Here is a 24,146-nt window from a genome sequence, read left to right as displayed (position 1 = left end):
CCAAAAGGGTCCTAAACCACCAATCACAGACTAGCACTAACCGTAGGGCAAACACAGGGCATATAGGAAAACCCATAAAATCATCCTCAGAGACACTGCAAATACTCTACACAGTAGTTGGTGAACCCAGGCTGTTATCATCTTTGGAAACATCAACTTAGAATTCACGAGTCCTTACCTACTTCGAAGCCAAGATCTCCTTCAGAACTTGGGCACTAGGGAGTTTGCTTCTGAAACTGATAAAGGGCAAATGATTCACAAAGAATAAATTAAAATAATATGCAAATGAACAGATTTCTTGATTCTCATATTGAGAATCTATAATGACCTCAAATAAAAAGAAACAAATAATTGCAGGCACTCACATATCTGAGTAACTAACTCACAAGAATGACTAAGGACTCTATAGTATAACCTTATTTATTAAGATGAAGAGTACCATTCTCAGTCAGTAGAACTTAGGAATAAATATAGAGTACAGGGTTTACTATCTTGCAAAATTATACAATTTGTTAGTGACAAAGTGGAGACTGTAAACCTCCCCTAAACTCCGCATTTGCCTTTCTTTGTGATAGCTGAAACAGATCACTGATTTATTCCGTGTACTTCTCCAGCTTGAACTCGCACTACTGGCTTTCACTTTGTTTGGTATATGTTGAAGCTATCCTCAAACCTTTATTATTGACAAATTTTTTTTTTAGATTTATAGAAAAATTGCAAAGAAATCAAGAGTTCCATACATACTGCACCCCATTTCCCCTATTATTAACAACTGACATTAGTATGGTACATTTGTTACAATTAATGAATCAACTTGAGTCCAGTACTTTATTCAGATTTCCTTAGTTTTCATGCAATGTCCTTTTCTGTTTCAGGACCCATCCAGGACATCACATTACATTCAGTCATGTCACCTTAGCTCCTCGTGGCTGTGACAGTTTCTCACTTTCCTTGTTTTGATGACCTTGACCGTGTTGAGGACGACTGGTCAGCTAGTTAGTAGGAAGCCTTTCAGTAGGGATTCATCTGAAAAAATTTTTTTTCATTTAGATTGGGGTTACTAATTTTGGGAAGATCCCAAAGTTGAAGTGCCATTTTCAGTACCTCATATTAAGAGTATATACTAGCATCAACATGACTTACAACTTTTCATGATGACCCCGATCAACTGGCTCTGGCAATATTTGTCAGGTTTCTCCACTGGCAAGTTACTCATTTTTTTCTTTTCTTCCTCACTGGACTTTGTGGAAGGAAATCACTATGCACAGCCCTATGTAGAAGTGGCAATTATGTTCCATGAAAAATTTCTCTCTTGTTTCCATTTATTTATTCATTCAATCATTTATTTGTTGCTCAAATTATTCCACCTTTGGTCAGTAGGAGCTACGCATGCCTTCTTTTTTGCTTCCTTTGGTCTTGAATGTATCCTTGCTTTTCATGATTCAGCTGAGAAGTTACCTCCTCCAAGGAAAAAAATTCATGCCACCACCCCTACTCCCACTGAACTTTATCTCCTACCATTCTAGGCTATGATTTTTCCTATTACCGTACATCTAAAATTTATATTGATTATGTGTTTATACACTGTATACTTATCCATCTTTCCCTCTGGACAATAAGCTTTTTGATCATATCTTATTTATTTTATATGTAGTACATAGTGCCTCACTTGCACAAAGCAGGAGCTCAACAAATATTTCTAGAATGATCATTATGGTTTTTTCTTTAGTCTAGGAATGCCTAACATATTAACCAGAAGCCACACTGAAGTTGGTAACTAACTGCTCTGGGAGGAACTACAAGGTGCTACTGTTGTGTTAATCCGTCATGTAACACAACAGGCTCAGGATCTAAGTTAACACTTCCTTATGTCTCACTTCTAAGTAAGCCTATTTCCTGACCATTAATCCCAGTTACATTTGCATAACTACATTAAGAGCAATGAAATTACCTGATTGTTTAAAACCAAAGGCTAGTTAGCTTCTAGCACTGCTCACCTTAGAGAAGTGGTGTCCCTAAAATAGCACATATTTTGGTCATGAGGTTCCCAGGTGACTTAGTGCTAGTTCAGAATTGCATAACCACTGAAGAAATAAATTTGCTGAGTTGTATTCTTCATTGTCAGGACTTATGAGAAAATGACTTTAAAAACTGATCAAGACTCTCTCAGATATAGGAATTAATGCTGTGGTAAACGATTAAGCTGAAACAGTTTTTAGGTTGGATCATGCTATCATCCTTGTCTAAGTCACCATTAACTTTTGACTGATCACCTTCCTAATTATACTCTTGCTCCATCCATCCACTCACAATAAATGAGATCATGTTGTTCCACTTAACCCTTCCTTGGCACTGCTTTTATAACAAAATTCAAATTCTCAACCATGCCCTAAAAGGCTGCACATATCTAGTGGGCTCCTCTACTTCTTCAAACTCACCCCATACTTCTCTCTTCCTTGTTCATTAATGCCAGCCACGCTCATCTTTCTGAAGCTGTGGCTCAATCCCATAAATTTTCTGATGTCTAGTAACTCCATCTTGTTACAAGAACTTTACAAAGTTCTTCATTCTTTAATGTGTCTAATGCACATGTTGTGCCTAAGAAACCCCTACAAATCTGCTGAAATAGAGATTAGACTGAAAGATAAAAATCCAAATTCTTCTTGAGTTAAAAGGTGTTTTTTGGGGGGTGTTAAAATGTACATTATCTTTAAGTTTTATTTAACTGTTATGTCATTTTTCCAATAAATAATAATAGTTTGATGTTGACATCCTACAAAAACTACCACAAATTTAAAAATTGTTTCTTACTATTTACAAGAAGTTAAAACACAAACTTAAAGTACTGCCTTAAAATAATTAAAAAAAAAAAATCAGTCCCTTTGATAACTAAAGTACCTTGTTACATCCTTCCAAACCCATGAAAATTAACATGACCCCCCAAAAATAAAATATTTTTAAAAATCAGGTCACATAAAATACCACAACAATCTGCTTCTATTTTAGCACATTCAAAGAGACATGAACTCTCTGCTTCCTGTTTTGATGATTTTTCTGGACCCATCTGCCTACATGAAGTTCTTCAAGAGAAGAACCTACACTTGAATATTCCTTCTGTACCTCTGCAAAAGGTCGCTCATTAGTCTTAGAAACAAAGGTCAACTAACACTGTTCTGACTGATGACAGGCATAAATTTTGAATGACAGTGACCTTTCCTCTCAGAATTGAGTCCAAAAGTTTATCAACTCCCAGAAGTTAGTAAGATATAACTGTGAAGCTGAAAATCCATGTTAGCAGTAAACTCATTGGATGGTAAAAACTATTCTGGCCCTGGCTGGGTGGCTCCATTTATTGGGGCATCCTCCCGTACATCAAAAGGTTGCGGGTTCGATTCCCAGTCAGGGCGCATGCCTAGGTTGTGGGTTTCGATCTGTGATTGGGGTGTGCGTGGGAGGTAATAATCAATGTTGTTTTCTCTCTCTCTTAAAAATAAATAAATAAATAAATAAATAAATAAATAAATAAATAAATAAAACATATCATTGGGTGAGGATTAAAAAAAACCTGATCTGAATTGATGCAAGACTATTTTTAGCCTTTATTAAACCCATGTAAAGTAAAAGTTTTTTGGTTTTTTTTTGCTGCAGAATATCAATGTGTTTGAGAATAGCACATTTATTTTTCCAGACTCTATTGGAAGGTGTTACAAAACATATATCATTCATATAGTTATTCATACCAAGTTTCTCCAAGTGTCTATTTTAAAAAAATATATGGAGTTAATTCTGTTTATATCTTTTTCTAAAAAGCATTCAGATTTTTAAAGTAGCTCAAATAGAAAGCTTTACATTACTTTTGCTTAACCTGCTACTCTACTAACTTCTTTCCTTCTACAAACTGAAAACTATTTAGAAAAGTAACTAGACAGTCTAAGAGATTACATGGCTTGGAAATTTGGGTAAAAGGGCTTCAAATTCTTTACCTCTATGCCAGGGACTGGCAAACCATTATCTGTGGGCCAAATCCAACCCTCCACCCATTTCACTGCTATGCCCACTTGTTTACATACTGTCTGTGGCTGCTTTCCTGCTACAAGACAGAGTTGCATAGAGATACAAACCTTATCACCTGCAAAACTGAAAATATTTACTGTTTGGCTCTTTACAGAAAGTGCAGGGGTCGAACTAAGTTGATTTGCCTGCATTTAGGGCTTATGACATATATGTGTGACACTTCAGAGGCAAAGATACCTGTCACAGGCTGACATTCCCTTTCTGTGTGAATGTAGTCTTAACAAGTCAAAATTTTAGATCTTTGGTCAGAATCAGAGGGACTGAGGAGTATAGTGCTTGCTGATGAGAGAAATCTGGTCAGAGAATGAAGAAAGGAATTTGTATGGTAAAGTTATTAATATTCCCACCTACTGTAAACATTAAATTCACTGAAAGGAAGCCACATTCTTTTATATTTACGTTGACATGTATAATTCCAAAGAGGTGGGGAAATATGGGCCTTAAAAACTACTCACGGGTACATTATTCTACAGCTCATGTGTGCTACTTCTTGAGGAGATTGCCATCTCTTGCCACAACGGACACAAACTTTCCCAGCTCAACTGTGGCTCAATAAACTTTTATTATTTTTTGTTATTTACTTTTATTTAAAAGAATTTGTTTCCCTATCACAAAAATTAGATAACTACACCATCAACAGCAGCAAAGTCCACAGAGTTACATTGATGGTGCAGAGTTCACTGGGCATTCCCAATGTCCCAAAGGGCATAAAGGAGGGGGGAAAGTAAAAGAAAAAATACTCAAAACAAATTCAAAACTCATGATGATGTTTGGGGGGGGGGGACTTGTCGTGACAGTCTCTATCTTCTTTCACTGTTGGCTGCAGATATACTTCAGCAGGACCAAGTATAATTTAACTTGAGTAAACCTTTCATACCAACTCCAGCACCTAATTAGGGGGAAAAAAGGATCAGTTTAATAAAAAGTTTAAAAACATAAAGAGTTTACTAGTAATGCATCTTTACTATATTGTAAATGGAGAACTAAATCAGGAAAACTTTCTCTAACTGCTAAAATGCCAAAAAATTTGAAGGAATTAGTCATTAATCCTTTCTTGCTTTCAATTCAACAGTTGGATGAATGCTCTGAGATTAGTTATCTCCACAGTTAACTAGAAAGAAACTGGCCGATGCATAGCATGGATATAACATTTCTGGAACATATACAGGGTGTGGCAAGAGCAGGTTCATAGTTGTATCCACTTTTGAATATAATGCTAAATTAATAAATAATAATATAAGAATAAACTCTTATTCTTTAAAAAATATATATTTTATTGATTTTTTACGGAGAGGAAGGGAGAGGGATAGTTAGAAACATCGGTGAGAGAGAAACATCGATCAGCTGCCTCCTGCACACCCCCTACTGGGGATGTGCCCGTAACCAAGGTACATGCCCTTGACCAGAATCAAACCTGGGATCCTTCAGTCCGCAGGCTGATGCTCTATCCACTGAGCCAAACCAGTTAGGGCTCTGTGTTTATTCTTGTATTTTTATTTATTAATTATTATAATCACAAGTGGATACAACTATAAACCTACTTTTGGTGTCTTTCCATATTCTTAAGAAAAGTTTAAGTATTGCTGTTTTGGATTTTAAGCTATTTATTTCTCCCATTGATAAACAGTTTATAGTATCAAGGTATATAGGACCTAATATTTTGCCTTTGCCTATTGTTTCACATATTTTCTAGTTAATCATCTGGTGTCAAAATATTTTGCTAGTTATTACAGTAGAGTCTTGTCATACAAGAAAGGTGAGATATTGCTAAAATTAAAAATGACAAGAAGCAATGATCAGTTATAAAAAGAATAGAAGAAATGGCTAAGAAAGAACATAGAACATGAGAAAAATTACAACCCACTGTCAAAAAGAATGTAAGATGGAGAGTGCAATTCTAGGTGGCAAAGAATTAAAGGAGCAACTATTCCCCCTTCTGTTAGTGCTAAGGCTTGACTTATACCTGTGCTTCCATAATGGTTTTTATCTTTACGGTTAGCAAGCACGCTACTTAATATAAGAGGTCAATGCTGTTGAACAAAATCTTAGATTTGTCACTAAGATTCTGTAAGTGCTTATGTACCTTTGAGCTTACTTTAGCAATTCCAATTGCCTCAAAGTTCAAACTTACAGAAGAATAAGGTGTAGCTTTTTCAATAAATGGCTTGTCATGAGAATAAGATAAAGGGAGACTGAGAGACTACAGAGAACCACTTAAAACAGAGATTGCAAGACCTTCTACCATCTTGCTTGAGGCTTCCAGAACGTAACACTGATCAGTTCAAAAGCCTGGCTTTCGTTTAAGCTGACCATGGCTCTCTAATGAGGCTTTCCAAGTGGAGAAACTAGCTGCCTAGAAAGGAATGAGTTTGGCCAGCTAACAGTGCAGTTCTGCTTCGAGTTTGCTCCCTTCATCTGTAGGACAGGATGTTAAGCTTGGATTTTCTCCCTTGGTTGCTAGGTCATTCCCCACTTAGGATGAGTGAAAGGAAACCATGGGAAAATTAACACGATGTGGCAGGGGAAATATGATAGATATTTTAAAAAAATAAACAACTTCTTGATATCTCTATATCAACAGAGAATATGTGGAAAGAATTGATATCCACAGAATAAGAGATTAAACTCCTATACTAAAAAGCTCCTCCAAAATGGTATTTTATTTAAAAAGTTCACTGCTTAGGTCAGGATTTATTTGTCCAATGTATTGTACCCAAGTGCTAAATACCCAATGGTATAATTAGATACAACTTTTACTTCCGTAAGCTCCTAACTACAAAGAAAAGTAGGTGGAAAACTATGTATGAATTTGACACCAAGACTGTGTGCCCAGAGACATTTAAGTTTGGATCACACTAATGGCAAGATCACAAGATCGATCAATTTTCAACAGAACACTAAAATACCTTTTCTTTCCTTGGCAACTGAAGAAAAACCCACTTGTCAGGGAAGAGGACATGAAGAAGAGTAAGATATTTTTAAATCTGGTGAATGTCTAAGCATCTCCAGCTCTATCTTGGATGCCCTGAGGGTCTCTGGACTGGCATAGAAAAGAAGCTGAACAGCGCTTGGCCCACAGCAAATGCTTAACAGCCATTGCCTGTTTTTCATTCTGACCACTGATCAATCCACTGAGCATTCATATAGCCTATAACAAGTACTATCATCTTCTCCATAGTTGCAAGCTACTTATTCTTTTCCCCTTCAATCAAAACCATTTCCAAGTAGACATAGACCCATGATTTGGAAGTATCTCTAAGGCTAGTATAATTCTGTATTTCCATGTTATAGTTATAGTCCATTATAGTCTAAAAATTGAACTGAATTTAAAATGGAGATGTATAAAATAAATAGCTTACCTTAATTGTACCCTGACTGTTAGCAGCAATCAGCACATTGGACTCCTAGAAAAGAATAAGAACTTTTAAAAGTATAGAGAAGGATTTTCTGGAGGGCAGTCCAAGAGAATAAATTCCTCTTCGTCCTTCTTTCTTCTCTTCACCCCAAGAAACTAATAGAATCTAAAGCGGGGAACCAACTTTAACATGATTTTAACTACAAATTTTAAACACAAAATTCCTTATTTTGAGGTTTAAGTTTTAATAAAAATAATAAAGTTGGAAGCAGAGTAGGAAACTTTCAAATGTAAAGAAAAATAAAAGAATAGATTACTACTAGAAGGAAAGCTAAAAGAAACAAAGATTGGAAGAAAACACCAATAAAACTTGAGAAAAACAAAGTGCATAATCCTTTCCATAAAAAACTCCCCTTTCATTCATTTTCTCCCATAAAACACCAGTAATTGAAGCAAATGCTGCCAACATCTCTGTCATAAATCTCTATGGACAGCTATTCAGTATTAGGAAAACAAACAAGTGTGAATATCCATCTGGGAGAAGAAAGGCTGTCTTTCTTTCTAATTATTCTATCACTCAGTATATGCATTTTTAATAACTTTGGTGATTACTTGAAATAGAATGTATGCGGTAATATATTTTTATATTCTAAGCTTTAGGAAAAAATCATTTCTCTGGCAAGAACAAAATGGACAAGACTGAGTTTAACAGAAGGGAACTCATTAAGTAAGAAGAGTTGAGACATGTCTCCTGCTGGAAAGGAAGAGTCTGGAGCTTAGAAGTGTATAAAGTCTTTTTGCGTTTCAGAGTAGGCAGCTAAAAGGAGATAGACAGACTCAAAATGCCACAGAGGCCACATGGCTGATGGAACGACCAAGTCCAAACAACAGCTATGAGAAACAGGTAATATAGTCAAGCCTCAATGAAGAAGAGGGTCTGCTGAATATCCTACAGGCTTCATGACAAAGTGATGAAGACAGAAAGAAAACTCTTGATCTGCATCTGAGAAAGTCAGGCATCTGTGCTCTATAAACTTGTACATTTCTATTTTTTTACTTCCCTTTGATTCCTAGTAAAGTTACTTTTGGAAAATGCTCATGTTTTTGCTACTGGTGTGACAGGAAATTATTTTCTCTACTACCCCTCAAAATTTTAGTATCAGAACATTCCTTGGTTATAGTTGGTGGTGATAAAATCCATGGTCCTAATTATATCAAGAAGGAATAAAAGACATGTTTTTGCTGGCGTGGGCATGAGAACTCCTGATAGGGGGGTTGGAACAACAACAAAAAAAACCCTCAAAATATGGCACCTTGGCATATTGTATACTTTAAGCTAAAGGAATTTGAGAAAACAACAGAAGTAGGAAGATCACTCTGGCCACTCACAACTCAAATCAGGTCATAAAGCCCTCAGGTGAGAGGTGCCCACCCTATACGCAGAAGAAAGCAACACCCTTATCTCCAAAGACAAAACGATGCCAAGAAGAATCCGAACAAACAGGCCTTGCTGTTTCCTTCATGCTCTGTAACCTACCACATTTCTACACGACTGCCCCTCTTCCTCACACTTAGCACCAATTACACAGGCTTGTTTCTTTGGGTCTTCATTTCCTTGTGAAGGTTCCTGTGTCACATAAAGCTTAAATAAATCTGTATGCTCTTCTCCTGTTAATAAGTCTCTGTCATTTATTTTTCATACCTGGTCAGGGATGCTAAGAAGGTTAATGAAAACTTTTTCCTCTCCTCCTCCACTATTTTCCTAGCGGAGGTTTTCTCTTAAATCAGCACATGTATTCTTGAAAATAGTAACAGGGGTAATACAGTATTCACTATTAGAATTAGTTTCAATATCCACTTTAGACCCAGACATGATCCTTCTGTGAACACCTTCCAGATATGAAGCTACAAACAGCAGTGACTGATCTAGTTTCTGTTTGAGCAAAGACTCCAGTCTCCAAGAAAGCCCTGGCCACCATCTTCAAACACTGCAGTCACCCAAAGCTGCTCTCTCTGTTATGGGAACATACAATGATAGGATGGTGAAAATTTTATGACCAAAGCTTTATCTTTTTCTGCCATTTTAATTCTAGTTCCCTTAAAAAATACACACACACACAATGATTTCAGAGAGGAATGGAGAGGGACAGATAGAAATATCAATGATGAGAGAGAGAGAGAGAGAGAGAGAGAGAGAGAGAGAATGAATGAATACTGGGAATCAAGCCCAAAACTCAGGCTTGTGCCCTGACTGGGAATCAAAACATGACCTCCTGGTTCATAGATTGATAATCAACCACTAAGCCACACCAGCCAGGCTCTAGTCACCTTTTAATACAAAGGAGGAAGGCAGCAAAACCTGGTAGAGATGAAGGCGCACCCTCTCTGCCAGTTTTAGAGGTCATAAATTACATAATTCAAACTTCTAATTCTCAGTGGAAGAAAATCTTGGAAAAGTGTGGTATATTATCATACAGTATGAAAGACTAGGCTCAATTAAATAATACATCACCACATAAGAGGAGTCTGAAGTCTGTATAATTACTACACTAAACCTAAGTAGGAAGACATCTGATAACTATCCACCAGGAACAAACAATGTCTTTTGTAACCTCAGGACTATTGTGGCATTAACAAGCGATCCCATATCAGATGCTACCAGAGGGTTAACACTAAACATCTTTTCCTGTGGAGACATAAATATCTCATTTACAAAGAAGATAACACAGGAAGTAAGAGCCCAGTTGGAACTGTCTTTTGGGACTGACATATAGGTGACAAAGTGTTGTCCTAAGAATTCTTAGAAACACTCAAAACTGTTCATACTAACAAACAATGAAAAAAAAAGTTTACATCTCCATATACCTCCTTCCTGCAAAGACCATGAACTTATAAAAAAGAGATTTAGGATAACACTGTCTTTCAGATAACCTGGTATTGGTTGACAATAAATTAATTTTTGCATGCAACAGAAAAATAAAACCAGTTATTATAAATGGTGAAGGAAGGAGACTTGAATTGGGTAGTGAAAACACAATACAATATACAGACAATGCATTATAAAATTGTATCCCTGAATCCTATATAATTTTATTAACCGACTAGAGGCCTGGTGCATGAAAATTCATGCACTGGACGGGGGGGGGGGGGGGGGGGTCCCCTCAGCCCGGCCTGCCCCCTCTCATAGTCTGGGAGCCCTCAGGGGTGGGAAGTGACCCGGCAATCGGGGGAAGGCGACGCCCCCATCACACCTCTGCTGCTGCCAATGCCAGCAGCTCAAGCCTCGGCCAGCCCTGGTTACCTGAGCCTTGGTTGGCCCTAGGCGGCTAGGCAGCTGAGGGAACTGGGGACTCTGGAGGCAGGCACGTGGAGTGGCTGGACCCGCCTGGGGGTGGGCCCAGCCATGCCGTACGCCTGCTGCCCTAGCGGGGCTGTGGGGACTGAGCACTGCCATCTTTGAGGGCATGGCAGTCAATTAGCATATTCCCTCCTTATTGGCTGTGGGCCCCACCATCTTTGTGAGGGCGTGATGGTCAATTAGCATATTCCCTCTTTATTATATAGGATGTCAACCCAATATATTCCACAAAAAAACAAAGGTTGCTAAAAGTTGGCCATAAAACCAAAACAATAAAATAAAACCTGGTATTTTTCTTAAGCATAGAGGTATGAAAGTGGTAAGTTTAAGGTTATTACTGTAGGTTTCAAGCGATTTTTGTTTGCAGTTTGAATGACTGGTAGTTCTTAGCTGCAGCTGTAGTCTGCTAGAGCCCAAATGTAAGTAAGTTCTGGCTTAATGAGTTGTTTTCACTTGCTAAGTGAAATAAACACGCTAGCCAGTAATTCTCATTTTCTCCCTCTTTCTTGGAAACTGACAGTTTTGTTATAAACTCTCCTCAAAGTTAAGCTAATAATGCACCTAATATTTTCTTCTTAATATAAAGAGATTAAGATAATGGAAAAATTAGCAGCAAATGTTTTATAAAAATAGAAGACACACAAAAACCACCTTGCTTATAAAGTAATATTATACTCACACTGATACAATGCTAGCTTGCCTATAAAAGTGCCATCATAGCTAATATATTAAAATCCTAATTAATTATTTGCAATTAGAGGACTTATACCTAGATATAAACATAATTGATTTTAAATGTGAACTAATTTTTATTATAGATTTAAATATGTTAAAAGAAATCCCAAATAAGTCCCATTTCTGGCCATGGCAGAGTAACTGGAACACATTTGCTCTCCTAACAGCTAAAAAAAATTAAACAAAATATGTAAGATAACACTGAACAACAAGCAGTGCAAGACTGTGATTCTTATGAGAAGGGAAACAAATGAGGTGAGTCCGATAATGCCCTGGCTTTCTGCTTGGAGGCAATTTCTGGAGCACATAGGAGAATCCAAATAGAGCACAGAGGAATCCAAGCAGATCATAGGACACAAAGATGTAAGTTCATGGTATCTGTAGGGCAGCTTGAATTTGTATAGCAAAGTAGCATAGATTGTCCTATTTCCTCCCTTGCACCAAACTTAAAATTTTTCTGTTAAGATGTAATCGTTTTATTAGGTAACCAAAGGAACTTGTGTTCGCAATTAGGGAATACATACTATAAGCTGCTCTTAGAGGTGGATATTAAAAATATTTCACATCCCTAACCGGTTTGTCTCAGTGGGTAGAGTGTTGGCCTGTGGACTCAAGGGTCACAGGTTCGATTCTGGTCAAGGGCATGTACCTTGGTTGCGGGCATATCGCCAGTAGGTGGTGTGCAGGAGGCAGCTGATTGATGTTTCTCTCTCATCGATGTTTCTAACTCTCTCTCCCTCTCCCTTCCTCTCTGTAAAAAATCAATAAAATATATTTTAAAAAATATTTCACAGACACAGGCACCAGTCATAAAAACTAGTACAGCTATGCCATTACACATCTGATTGTCCCTGATTTTAGCATATCCTTGGTCACAGAATTATAGTTCCAGCCAATCTTTAAATATAACAGTAAAGAGATAATAAACATCCATCTTCTAATGGGATTTAAAATTTATACAATGAGGATCCAAGTCTGAGCTTCAAACGGCAAAGAAAGATGTGTAACTTAAGGTGTTGGTACAGTGTACAAAAATACTCACTTGCCTTTACATTCAAAGAAGCCCACCTTTAATTAATATCACCAGCTTTGATTTGTTATGAAGGGGCCACTTGATTCCTATATTCATATATCTGGTTTGAGTAGAAGCCTACTGTCATCTACTAGATTTACTGAATTTTGTGCAGAAGAAAATTTTAATGGGAATATATGACATTGCAAGAAAGGGTGAGGACACATGTAGTTACATGGGAGAACATGGCAACAAGTAGACTCAAAAAGACAGGGGCATGCAAAGGATTTAAAAACACAGCGACAATGTTTATAGTGTGTAACATTTAAAAATTAATTAATTACTTAATTTAAAAAAGAGTTGACAAAGAATAAAAAGAACACAGGGAAATTTCTTGGACTTGGTTGAGACTTCTAGAAAGTGATAAAGAGCAGTGACAACACCTCTAAAGTATATTGGACACATACGTTAAGATAGGTTCAGTCATAAGGCAGTCTATTCCCGTGTTCATAATTTTTAGCTGGAGGTCATTTTAGTGAAGGGTCTTGAATCTAGATTTGAATTTATCATACAAAGAAACAGAGCAAAAATAATACAAGTATGTAGAAAATTTTAAAATGGTTCATTAAAATGAAGACTAAAATAGACTAAGGACTTCTAAAGATCCTAGAAAAATAAGACTAGTTATTCAACAACAGTTTGATGCAATAACTGCTCAGAGTGAAAGATATGGGGTTTTCAAAACCACAAACAGGATTCTCACACAATCAGTTATAAATAAATTGCCAGCTGTGGCTTGCTTATTAGCATACCCTGGTGCTGTATATAATATCTCAGTGCATTAGAAATGCCACTGTCACTCCCGCCCCGTCCCACACCTACAGCAGAACACACTCCATGAAAAACTAAATTTTAAATTTAGTACTAAGACGTTAATAATTAATAACCAGCTTTTCCCCCTGGAAGTGGTCATTTTGGAAATTTGAGTACAAGTAAAAGAATACATAAATTATATTTTGGAAAGTGCACTTTCTTAATGACAAATCAATTCTTAATGAGAAAGATTAATGAAAGCCAACTCTGATGTGCTCCTTCAGATCTAAACTACTGATTGACTTTTACTGATAATCCTGGACTAGTTAAACCAATGTGGTCCCTCAGAAAAATAATATTTCTATTTTCATTCCACTTTTTGTCTTTAGTTTCCTGAAACAATCTCTATTTTCAAAAACCATAAGATTACTCATAAACCAGTTAAGATGGATGCAGAGGTAACCTCACTTGGTGGTCTATTAATAATCCAGTATACTGTCAGGAAAGGAAGAAGAGAATAAGGGGGGGGTGGGTGTGGGGAATAAATGGTAATGGGAAGGAGATTTGACTTTGGGTGGTAAACTCATAATATGACACAGATACCCTATATAATAAAAGCCTAATATGCTAAGTATCTGGTTGTCTGTTCAACCAATCAAAGTATAATATGCTAATGATATGCTAAGGCCACTCAACCGCTCACTATGACGTGCACTGACCACCAGAGGACAGTCGACTGGTTGACCAGTTGCTATGACATGCACTGACCACCAGGGGGCAGATGCTCCGACTGGTAGGTTAGCTTGCTGCTGGGGTCGGCCAATCGGGACTGAGCGAGAGAGGCTGGACACGCCCTGGAGCCCTCCACAGCCCTGATTGTGCACCGGTGGGTCCCTTGGCCTGGCCTGCACCCTCTTGCAATCCAGGACCCCTCAGGGGGGCACACTGACTGTCAGGTAGTTCCTGCTATATAATAAAAACCTAAGCGACTGTTATGGTGCAACAACTGGAACGACTGGTCACTATGATGCACACTGACCACCACGGGGCAGACAATCAATGCAGGAGCTGCCCCCTCGTAGTCAGTGCACTCCCACAGGGGGAGCACCGCTCAGCCAGAAGCCAGGCTCACGGCTGGCAAACGCAGTGGCAGTAGTGGGAGCCTCTCCCACCTCCACAGCAGCACTAAGGAGCACCAAGCCGAGCAGTAAGGAGTGAGCAGGCAAGTGGTAAGGAGCAAGGGGTCCCGGATTGCGTGAGGGTGCAGGCTAGGATGAGGGACACTCCCCACCCCCCCCCCCCGCCCAGTGCACGAATTTCGTGCATCAAGCCTCTAGAGTGTGTGTGTGTGTGTGTGTGTGTGTGTGTGTGTGTGTGTGTGTATGAACTTATATATACATAACTTTATTAACCAATGTCACCCCAATAAGTTCAATAAAATTTTTTTAAAAACCCAGTACACTTAATCAGCAGATATTAACAAATGGCAAAGAGAGCAGTACCTGGAGTGCAGGTTTCTCAGCTTGTATGGAGGGGAACGATCGGACTTAGACAGCTGTGCTAAGCCAGACAGAGACCTCCATGTTTATGTAGGATCACTGCAATTTGTAGACAAAGGCATTTTTCATTTGTCCACACGATTGATACCTGCAGGTCCCATTTTGGTGTGCTTCATTACTAAGCAGCCTTTTGCTATCCAGTCTTTTTTATAACAACTTCCTGACTGCATTAGATTCTCATTTAAACACACTTTAATGCATTCAAACAAGTTATGAAAAATAAACAGGATTTTAGAACCATTAAAAAGAAACACAACATACAAACTCAGAGTGATCTTTACTCAGGGAGAAAGGTTGTAAAAAACATGTACAAGGGAAGGAGGACCGAGATACACAAAAATATCCCATACATTCACCACCCTTCCTTCATTCCCAATGCTTTCCAAAGTCTTCTCCCTTCTCATTAAGAACCTAATCAACTTAATTTCCCTTACCACACAGCACTCAAATATTACCTCCAGACACCTAGTTTCCTTCACAGGCCATCCCAAACTCTAGGCTTTGGGATGCTCTCCTGCATAAAGCTGGAGAACCATGTGCTTGCAAGGCGCATCTGATGGGGAAAAAAACTCTGTCTTGAGGAGTGCATATGAGCATGGAACTGTGAATATCTAGTTACTAGTGCTATTTGCACAATTCCTCCAGAATACTCTGAGCAAAGCTGTTTCAAGACTTCTGTACTATTTTAGCTATACCATGTAATACAGTGGAAACTACAGTGGATTTAAGACAGGGAGACCTGGACCTGCATTTTGGGTCTGTCATAGTATTTCTTAACCTTATTAGAGACTCAATTTCTTCAACTATAAAATAAGTGATCTTAGGTTCTTTATAGAATTTTTATAAAAACTCAAAGAAAACACAGTAAAGTATCTAACCAAAAAGGAACAGGCATATTATACATACCCAAAAAATACGTGGCAGTTATTCTTATTAAAATACCCATTTCTTTATAATCAAAACTAGAGGCCCAGTGCACAAAATTTGTGCATGGGGGCGGTGGGGGGGGGGGGGGGTCGCCTCAGCCCAGCCTGCACCCTCTCCAATCTGGGACCCCTCGAGGGATGTCCAACTGCCGTTTAAACTGGCAGTCAGACATCCCTCTCACAATCTAGGACTGCTGGCTCCCAACCGCTCGCCTGCCTGCCTACCTGATTGCCCCTAACCACTTCTGTCTGCCAGCCTGATCACCCCCTAACCACTCCCATGCCAACCTGATCAATGCCTAACTGCTCCCGTGCAGGCCTGGTCACCCCCAACTGCCCTCCCCTGCTGGCCCAGTCACCCCTAACTTCCCTCCCTTGCCAGCCTGGTCGCCCTAACTGCCCTCCACTGCCAGCCTGGTTGCCCCTAGCTGTCCTCCCCAGCAGGCCTGGTTGCCCCCAACTTCCCTCCCCTGCAGGCCTGGTCACCCCCAACTGCCCTCCCCTGCTGGCCTGGTCCCCCCAACTGCCCTCCCCTGCATGCCTGGTCACCCCCAACTGCCCTCCCCTGCAGGCCTGGTCCCCCCCAACTGCCCTCCCCTGAAGGCCTGGTCGCCCCCAATTGCCCTCCCCTGCAGGCCATCTTGTGGTGGCCATCTTGTGTCCAAATGGGGGCAGCCATCTTTGACCTCACGGGGACAGCATCTTGTGTGGAGTGATGGTCAATTTGCATATTACTCTTTTATTAAATAGGAGGATACCAATTTCTTTACAGTTGTTGCAACTATGACTACCACTGTATCAGTCTAGTCACTATATTTATGATCTTATAAAATTGATTAAAACCATAAAGTAAATTCTCCAGTTAAGTAGCCTTAAATTTTAATATAATTCGAACTCCTAAAAATCTAAGTAGCTGCTGGTGTTGATATTTTTTGCTCTTAAAGTAGAAGCAAGGAATATAACTGGAATCACACTAATGAAGTACAATTATAGAAGAATATACCTGAATGGCAGCTGGCGGAGTGCACTCTATAGGTGTATCAGCAGCTGTGAGAAGCCAGAAATGAATGAGATGAAATGGTTAAGAAAGGGATAGAATAGTAGGGGTTGGGTTAAAAAAAGGATAAGAGAATTTAGATAAGTGGGAGGGAGAGAACAAGGCAATACAGATATATGGGGAACAAAATGAACACAAGTTCAGAGGTAAGATTAATAGCATGGGGGCAATAAAGAAACTTGCTTAACAGATTATTTTGTGCTAGAAAATAGAAATAAGGTTGGACAAGTAGCATTACTTCAAATTCTTAAAAATCTTGAACACTGCTAGCAGTTTAGATTTAATGCCTAAGATCAAACACATGAGGAAAGAGAAATAATTAAAGGAGAGTGACATCTAAACTCACATCTATGATTACTCTATACCAGTGGTTGGCAAACTGTGGCTCACGAGCCACATGCGGCTCTTTGGTCCCTTGAGTGTGGCTCTTCCACAAAATACCACAGCCTGGGTGAGTCTATTTTGAAGAAGTGGCGTTAGAAGAAGTTTAAGTTTAAAAAATTTGGCTCTCAAAAGAAATTTCAGTCGTTGTACTGTTGATATTTGGCTCTGTTGACTAATGAGTTTGCTGACCACTGCTCTACACTTATTTTAAAGGCTGACTTCTAATTAATTACTTAAATTTGAAATCTGAGCTACCTTTGAATCAGTTCTTCTGGGTAGTTTTTCCTATAATTGAAACTGGATTTTCTTAAGAATCTTATTTAATTGTGAGGGTAAAAATACAATTTTTACAATTTTTAAATTAGATAAAGGCACCTGAAGTGAAATATAAAATAATCAAGTTGAAGAAATAGATTTATAAAATTATATCCTCATTTTTAATAATGGTCAAATATACTACTTGGAGTTACATGCAAATACTGAGTTTGAAAGAAAGTTTTCTGAATGTCCTAGGATCAATTAAAGGTAATGAACAATGTTTGACTCTGTGAATTCCTATGTGTAATGATTAAGGATATTTGGTAGCAGTATAAAAAGCTAATCTAAAGAGAATATAAAGCATTGGTAGTAATCTGTGAAGGGAGGAAAGGAAGAGGAATGAGGAGATGAAAAACACAAATAAATGAAAAAAATATAGGATGTTTCAAAAAAAGTATTATTGCTGTTGGATGAATATTTGAAGATAAAAACGAGATGCAACAATAATGATTTAGGAGTTTTGGGCTTAAATGACTTAGAAGAATGATAAAGCCAAAAGGAAGCAAGGATGTTAATCTGTCGGAAGCTGAAAGGAAAAATCAAAGAAATAGCATTTAACAATAAATTCCCAAAGAGCTCACTGCTGGATTTAAATTGCCCTCACTTCTTTTTGTGGCCAGTTAGGGTCTTTGAACATTTAATTAATTTAACTTGTAAATTCAACAAATTTCTTACAAAGCAAATGTAAAAATAAAAAAGCTCAAAACCTGATTATGTTATAGCACTTGATTATATACAAATCCCATGGGCAGTGTTTTAAAAATAGAAATTCTGAAGCTTCTGAGTTGGTGAACACACTGAAGTGATGGAAATGGAAAGATGGCTTGCCCAGAGAAGGCATGGGAGCCCCATGCCACACCACCCCCACCAATAACTGTCTCTATGCATCTTTTCCATTTGGCTGCTCCTGGGCTATAGCCTTTATAATAAACTAGAGGCCCGGTGCACAAAATTCATGCACGGAGGGGGGGATGGTCCCTCAGCCTGGCCTGCGCCCTCTCGCAATTCAAGACCCCTCAGGGGATGTCCGACTGCTGGTTTAGGCCCAATCCCTGCAGTCGGACATCTGGCAATAGGACATCCCTCTCGCAATCTGGGACCGCTTGCCTGTCTGCCTGCCTGCTCACCCCTAACCACTCACCTGACTGCCTGCCTGCTCAGTGCATGTCATAGCAACCGATCATTCTGCCATAATGGTTGCTTAGGCTTTATATATTTTTATATCCTTATATATATACACACACGTATATATATATATATACACACACACACACACACACACATATATACCTAAGCGTGTGTGTGTGTGTATATATATACATATATACACACACACACACGCTTAGGTATATATATATATGTGTGTGTGTGTGTGTGTATATATATATATATATATATATATATATATATATATATATAGAGAGAGAGAGAGAGAGAGAGAGAGAGAGAGAGAGAGAGGAGAGAGAGGGAGGGAGGGAGATTGGTAAGCATTTGATCAAATTTGGCTGATTAAACATCAAGACATGCTGCTTCCTGGGAGACAGATCTTGGGCTCCAGCTTTAAGATCCTGATTTAGCAAAAGTATTACAAGAATGTTCTAGCCTGCCCTAACCGGTTTGGCTCAGTGGATAGAGCATCGGCCTGCGGACTGAAGGGTCCCAGGTTCGATTCCGGTCAAGGGCATGTACCTTGGTTGTGGGCACATCCCCAGTAGGGGGTGTGCAGGAGGCAGCTGATCAATGTTTCTCTCTCATCGATGTTTCTAACTCTCTATTCCTCTCTGTAAAAAAATAAATATATTTTTTAAAAAAGAATGTTCTAGCCTTTCTTTTTGCCAATGAGATGAAAAAGAACCCCAGCCTCTTACTACCCAATGTTACCCCTTAGAATTGGTTTTTACAACCTCTTCCAAAGTGACCAACTTCCAAAGAGACCTTGGAAAGCCTTCTTATGTGGCTCTTGGAAGGGTTTGAGATAGTGCCTGTCACTCCTGTGAAATGAAGAGGTCTATAGTAGCCATTGTTGGAAACACTTTTTTTCTCATTCTCATATGCAAATACTATTGGATCTCTACAAATTTCCACAAGTGGGACCAAGACTAGATGTGTCAGGTATGGGACCTTTACTTCTTTCTCCCATGTAATTCTAGGCTATTTAATAAAATAAGAGATTTATATGTCTTATAAAGACACACAAAAATGAAGGTTCCTGGGTCTTACCTTTAGACACTCTGACTTATAAGTCTGGGGTTTAGAAATTTGCTTTTTAAATACATATTCCAGGTAATTAATAATTCTGAAGTAAATATTAGTAGACCATACTTTGAAAGACTGGTATAGATATTGAAAACTGTCTATAAATGTTGAATCCAGAGAAAAAAGAAATCTGCACTTTTCTGCTTTGGGTTGGGGGTGGCAAGGAGGAAATTGAAGAGAAAATACTTGTTTATTTATTTTTTAAAATAACTTGGATTTAGAGATCTCACACAAACAGAACAGAATTCCAAGATTAATAGGACAGGAGTTTTTAACCTAATGGGGCTTTTAAGTTTAGTGAGAATGATTATACATTTAAAAATTTATTTGTAACACTTCTATAAAGTTATTTGGTTAAAAAAGATATATATTCAGTACTTGAATTTGAATCACAGAAATTTAGTAGAAAAAAAAACTTCACAAGTGGAGATCTATGAGAATTTAAAATAAATAAACTAGAATGGGAAGCTGAAAACTGGGGGATGTTACCTACACTAGTGCAGTTTACATATACTACAAAATGTCCACTTTTCTTTCGTATTCTCATTCCCATGTTTTAAAACTAGTTATGACAAAGTAAAACACATGAAGCCTGCACAACTTCATAAAATGCCGTTTAGAACTTTTTGCCCACATTATCAAGTGACATTGTACACTCAAAGAATTCAAGTAAAACTGGGGTAAAGAATGGGTTAACACATGACAATTTAGAAAATGTTGATTTTTACTGCATATGGAAGCATAAGCTCTTGAACGTTTCACATTTTTAAACAATGTTTACTGTTTATGAGGTAATGTGAGGAAATGAGAGACGTTCTTATGAGACAACTTTGTAAGATTTACAGTTATGGAAAACTATAATGGACTTCCTGGTAAAGCAGGAGATCCCTGTTGCAAGAAGTATTCAGAAAGTTTGAAGGATACTGCACTAGAATTATAAATCTTTCCTACAATGGAAAAGGGTAAGGCTAGATCAATCTAATGCCAGTCATCCACCCAATGATTACTACTTCTGTGGCTACAAAACTCAACACTTTGTACTTAAAGGGCTTCCAGTCAAATGGCATCACAGTATGTATCAAACAGAAGTACAAGAAAGGATATCTGGGAACAGTGAGCAGCAAGGGCAAAGGCACAAGGGTAACAAAACAAAACGAAATCCATCATGTGGTGCTTGAGGCTCTGTAAGCAGTTCAGTGGTGCTGGGTGTTAAATGTGCCCATGCAAGTGGTAGGTGAGCATGCTGGGGAGGGCTGGTGGGGTAAGGGGGCGGATCAAAGAGGATATAAGATGTCACATAAGAAAGCTTAGATTTTATTCTGTAACCAATAATCATGTTTTTCCATACATATACTTCAATATTCACTCTCTTTCCTTCTACTACTAATATGGAAATTTGTAGGAACTATCAACAGATAAACATTTAAAGACCCAAGTTAAATTCCTTCCCATCTCAAAATATTTTGGACATTTTTAAGCACAGTGGGATAATAATAAAATTTTAGGTTAACATATAATTGAGAATGCACTCTCAAATTAATATATTTTTTTCTTATAAGAAGGCAATAACAAAACCAAAAGCAAACACTCACCCCCAACACACACACACACACACAAAATGGAAAAAACCAAGTAGCTCAAAGATGTGGGGCAATTCTAGGCTTCAAAACTGACATACTTCAGAAGGACAAGCACTATTTAAAAATTTATATATATATTTAATGAGAAAAAAAATTATAAAAACCATTCTAATAGAGGTAAAATTCCATTACAGTATATATGAAAATGTCAACTAGCAAACCCATTAAATCATATTTTGTTGTTTTCATTACAATATTCACCATAAAATATCTAATGAAACAAATGCTTTCACAGAGGCTGTCCATACATTACTGAACATTAAGGTTAAGGAATATTTACATTTAATGTGATTTACGAAATGAAATAAATTATAGGTTTGCTTTAGTTTTCCACCACCTGCTTGTCTCCTCTCGTTTCTACCCCACACACAACTCTAGTATGGACACTGAGGGAAGGTGGGGGCACTTAGGAGGAAATGGGAGCCACAGTCTTCCTGGAAGTCAGGGTCCATGCTCAGAATCTTCTTTCCTTCCGTGCCCAAGACAGACAAAAGTTCATTCAGATTGGCCCTCTTCCTGGCAGGAAAATTTTCTAAAGTGTTACAAACCATCCAGCTAGAGGAAAGAAGAAAGGAAAGGAAAGATAAAAGGAAAAAGGGAAACAGAAATGAAGAAAGGAGAGAAGAAAGAAAAAGATGCTCCTATGTTGTCTTCTCAGTGTTCACTGAAGAATTTAGGATGAGAAATAGCCTGTAAGTTGGGAAGTCAAAGTATTTTAAAGGTAGCTTTTATTTTTGATTAATGAAAAAGATCACACCTTACATTTTTGTTTGTGTTTCTTCCTGAAGGCTAAGAGAATAGCAAAATCTAACGGAAGTTAGATATTCATAATTACAATTATTCCTTCTTTAGCATTCCTCCAGAGCCATTTATGCCTCTTGGTTACAATGTATAACAAATCTCTCTCCAGTATTAAGATGAGTCACCTGTTTCCAAACTTGATTGTTCGTATAATTTTCCAAGGAACTTTTCAAAATACAAATCTTTACCCTCCTGTTTCCTCCCCCAAAATATGGGTTCATGGGTCTAAGAGTAGGACTGTTTTGTTATTGGGGGGAAGAGACCCCAAGAAGATTTTAATGATCACTCAGGTTTGAAAATCATTGGTATAAATAAATTTACTATAGATTTCTGCACTTTAATGGAAGCAGACTGGCTTTTCACATGTGCTTTAAATTCCCTAGTGTTCAGTACAATCTGATGCTTTATACAAAGCATTCACTAAGTTAGAGAGGGATGCCTATCTCTTAGATAAAAACATAAAAATTGGAACAACAGATATGTTAAGTCTCCTTGAGAGAAGACTGAATTGTGAAACAGCACTAATGAAACAGAGAAATAGAAGGAACAGGCTACAAATCTAACAAAAATATCAAGCCAGTAATACCAATTTCCCTATAGCTACACACACTTTAAAATTTCCATTTCTTTTGAAAATAGGCAAAGGCCTGGAGGTTATATCTTAAGGGGAAATGGTAATTATGAAAAAACAAACAAACAAACAAACAACAAAAAACAAAACAAAACAGGGGCCCAGTGCACATTAAAAGGAAATTAATTAGAAGGTGGCCAGCGGGGCAGAGCGGGGCAAGATGCGCCAGACACGCCCTGGAGCAAACCTTCTGGGACCCTGTCGGCCGCCAGCCGTACCTGGGGCTGCGCTGCAGCTGGAAGGGCGTCTGCATAGTGAGCAGGGTCCCTCCAGCAGGTGGGGTCCCTCGGCCTGGCGTGTGGGGATTGGGCTGACACTGCAGTCCCACATCCCCCTAGGCGGGGTCCCGGAATGTGAGAGGGCACTCTGCAAAGTTGCTTTCGCATGGCAGCTCCTGCGTTGACCATCTGCACCCTGGTGGTCAGTGCACATCATACTTACCAGCTGGCTGGCCAGTTGCTTAGCCTTTTATATATATGGATTATATAGGTACCAATGAATGTTCATGTTAGAAAACTTGTTTTTTTAAATCAATGTAGTCCTGATGAGTCTTAAGTGACTCTATTAGATAGAAGCATCTCCAAAATTTCTTTAGTTTCAAAAATTACTATTTAACTAATTATACAACTTACAAGATAAAGGCCAAACCTTAAGGACTGTATCACTCATTATAAAAATTATATATTAGTTACACATTATGTGCAACAATCTGCTTGGTGCTAGAAGTAATTAAAAACTGAATGATGTTAATAGCAAACACACAGCTCTTATTATATGCCAAAAACTATTCTAAACCCTTTATGTATATTAACTAATTTTAACTGTATAAAACATCTAAGAGGCAGGTTACTATTATCATCAGCACTTTATAGACAGGAAACTGAAGCACAGTGCAGTTAAGGAGATTCAGCAAGGTAACAGACGTACTAAGTTTGGGCACTCTGATTGGAACCTGGGCAGCCTGGCTCCACAATCTGTGCTCTTTCTTACTCAACATGCTATGATGCCTTTTTTCAAGGAGTTTGCAGATTAGCAAGAAATGTGTGACATGAACACAACAGTACAAGGCACTATATCAATTCATTCAGCAAATATTTTTAATGGATAGAAATGAGACGTTTAGGTAAAGAAAAGGTCTGCTTAAGAACAAAAAATTTTAGTTAAAAACAGTTTAGAATAAGTGTTTCATTGCATAAAATTTTGTTAGAAATAAGAACAGAAAGAATA

The 24,146-nt window shown here is 38.2% G+C and overlaps 1 protein-coding gene across 3 annotated transcripts in view; it reads right to left on the bottom strand.

The window, feature by feature from the left end:
• Positions 1-405: 405 nt before the first annotated feature.
• Positions 406-24,146, bottom strand: part of COP1 (COP1 E3 ubiquitin ligase) — a 114,369-nt gene continuing 90,628 nt past the window's right edge. For 2 of the 3 annotated variants that reach the window (XM_080649242.1, XM_080649243.1), the window contains exons 19-20: positions 7,434-7,478; positions 3,664-4,963 (exon numbers count right to left, since the gene is read on the bottom strand). In XM_080649242.1, the coding sequence (XP_080505368.1) occupies positions 4,946-4,963; positions 7,434-7,478 (63 nt within the window). In that variant the 3' untranslated portion in view covers positions 3,664-4,945. Of the gene's footprint in view, positions 1,027-3,663; positions 4,964-7,433; positions 7,479-24,146 lie in introns of those variants that run through there. The other variant, XM_080649244.1, reaches the window with a different exon arrangement.

This window comes from Plecotus auritus (assembly GCF_963455305.1).
Source record: "Plecotus auritus genome assembly, chromosome: 12".
Lineage (NCBI taxonomy): Eukaryota > Metazoa > Chordata > Mammalia > Chiroptera > Vespertilionidae > Plecotus > Plecotus auritus.
Note: the sequence above shows the minus strand (reverse complement) of the source record. Positions and strands in the feature narration are given on the sequence as shown.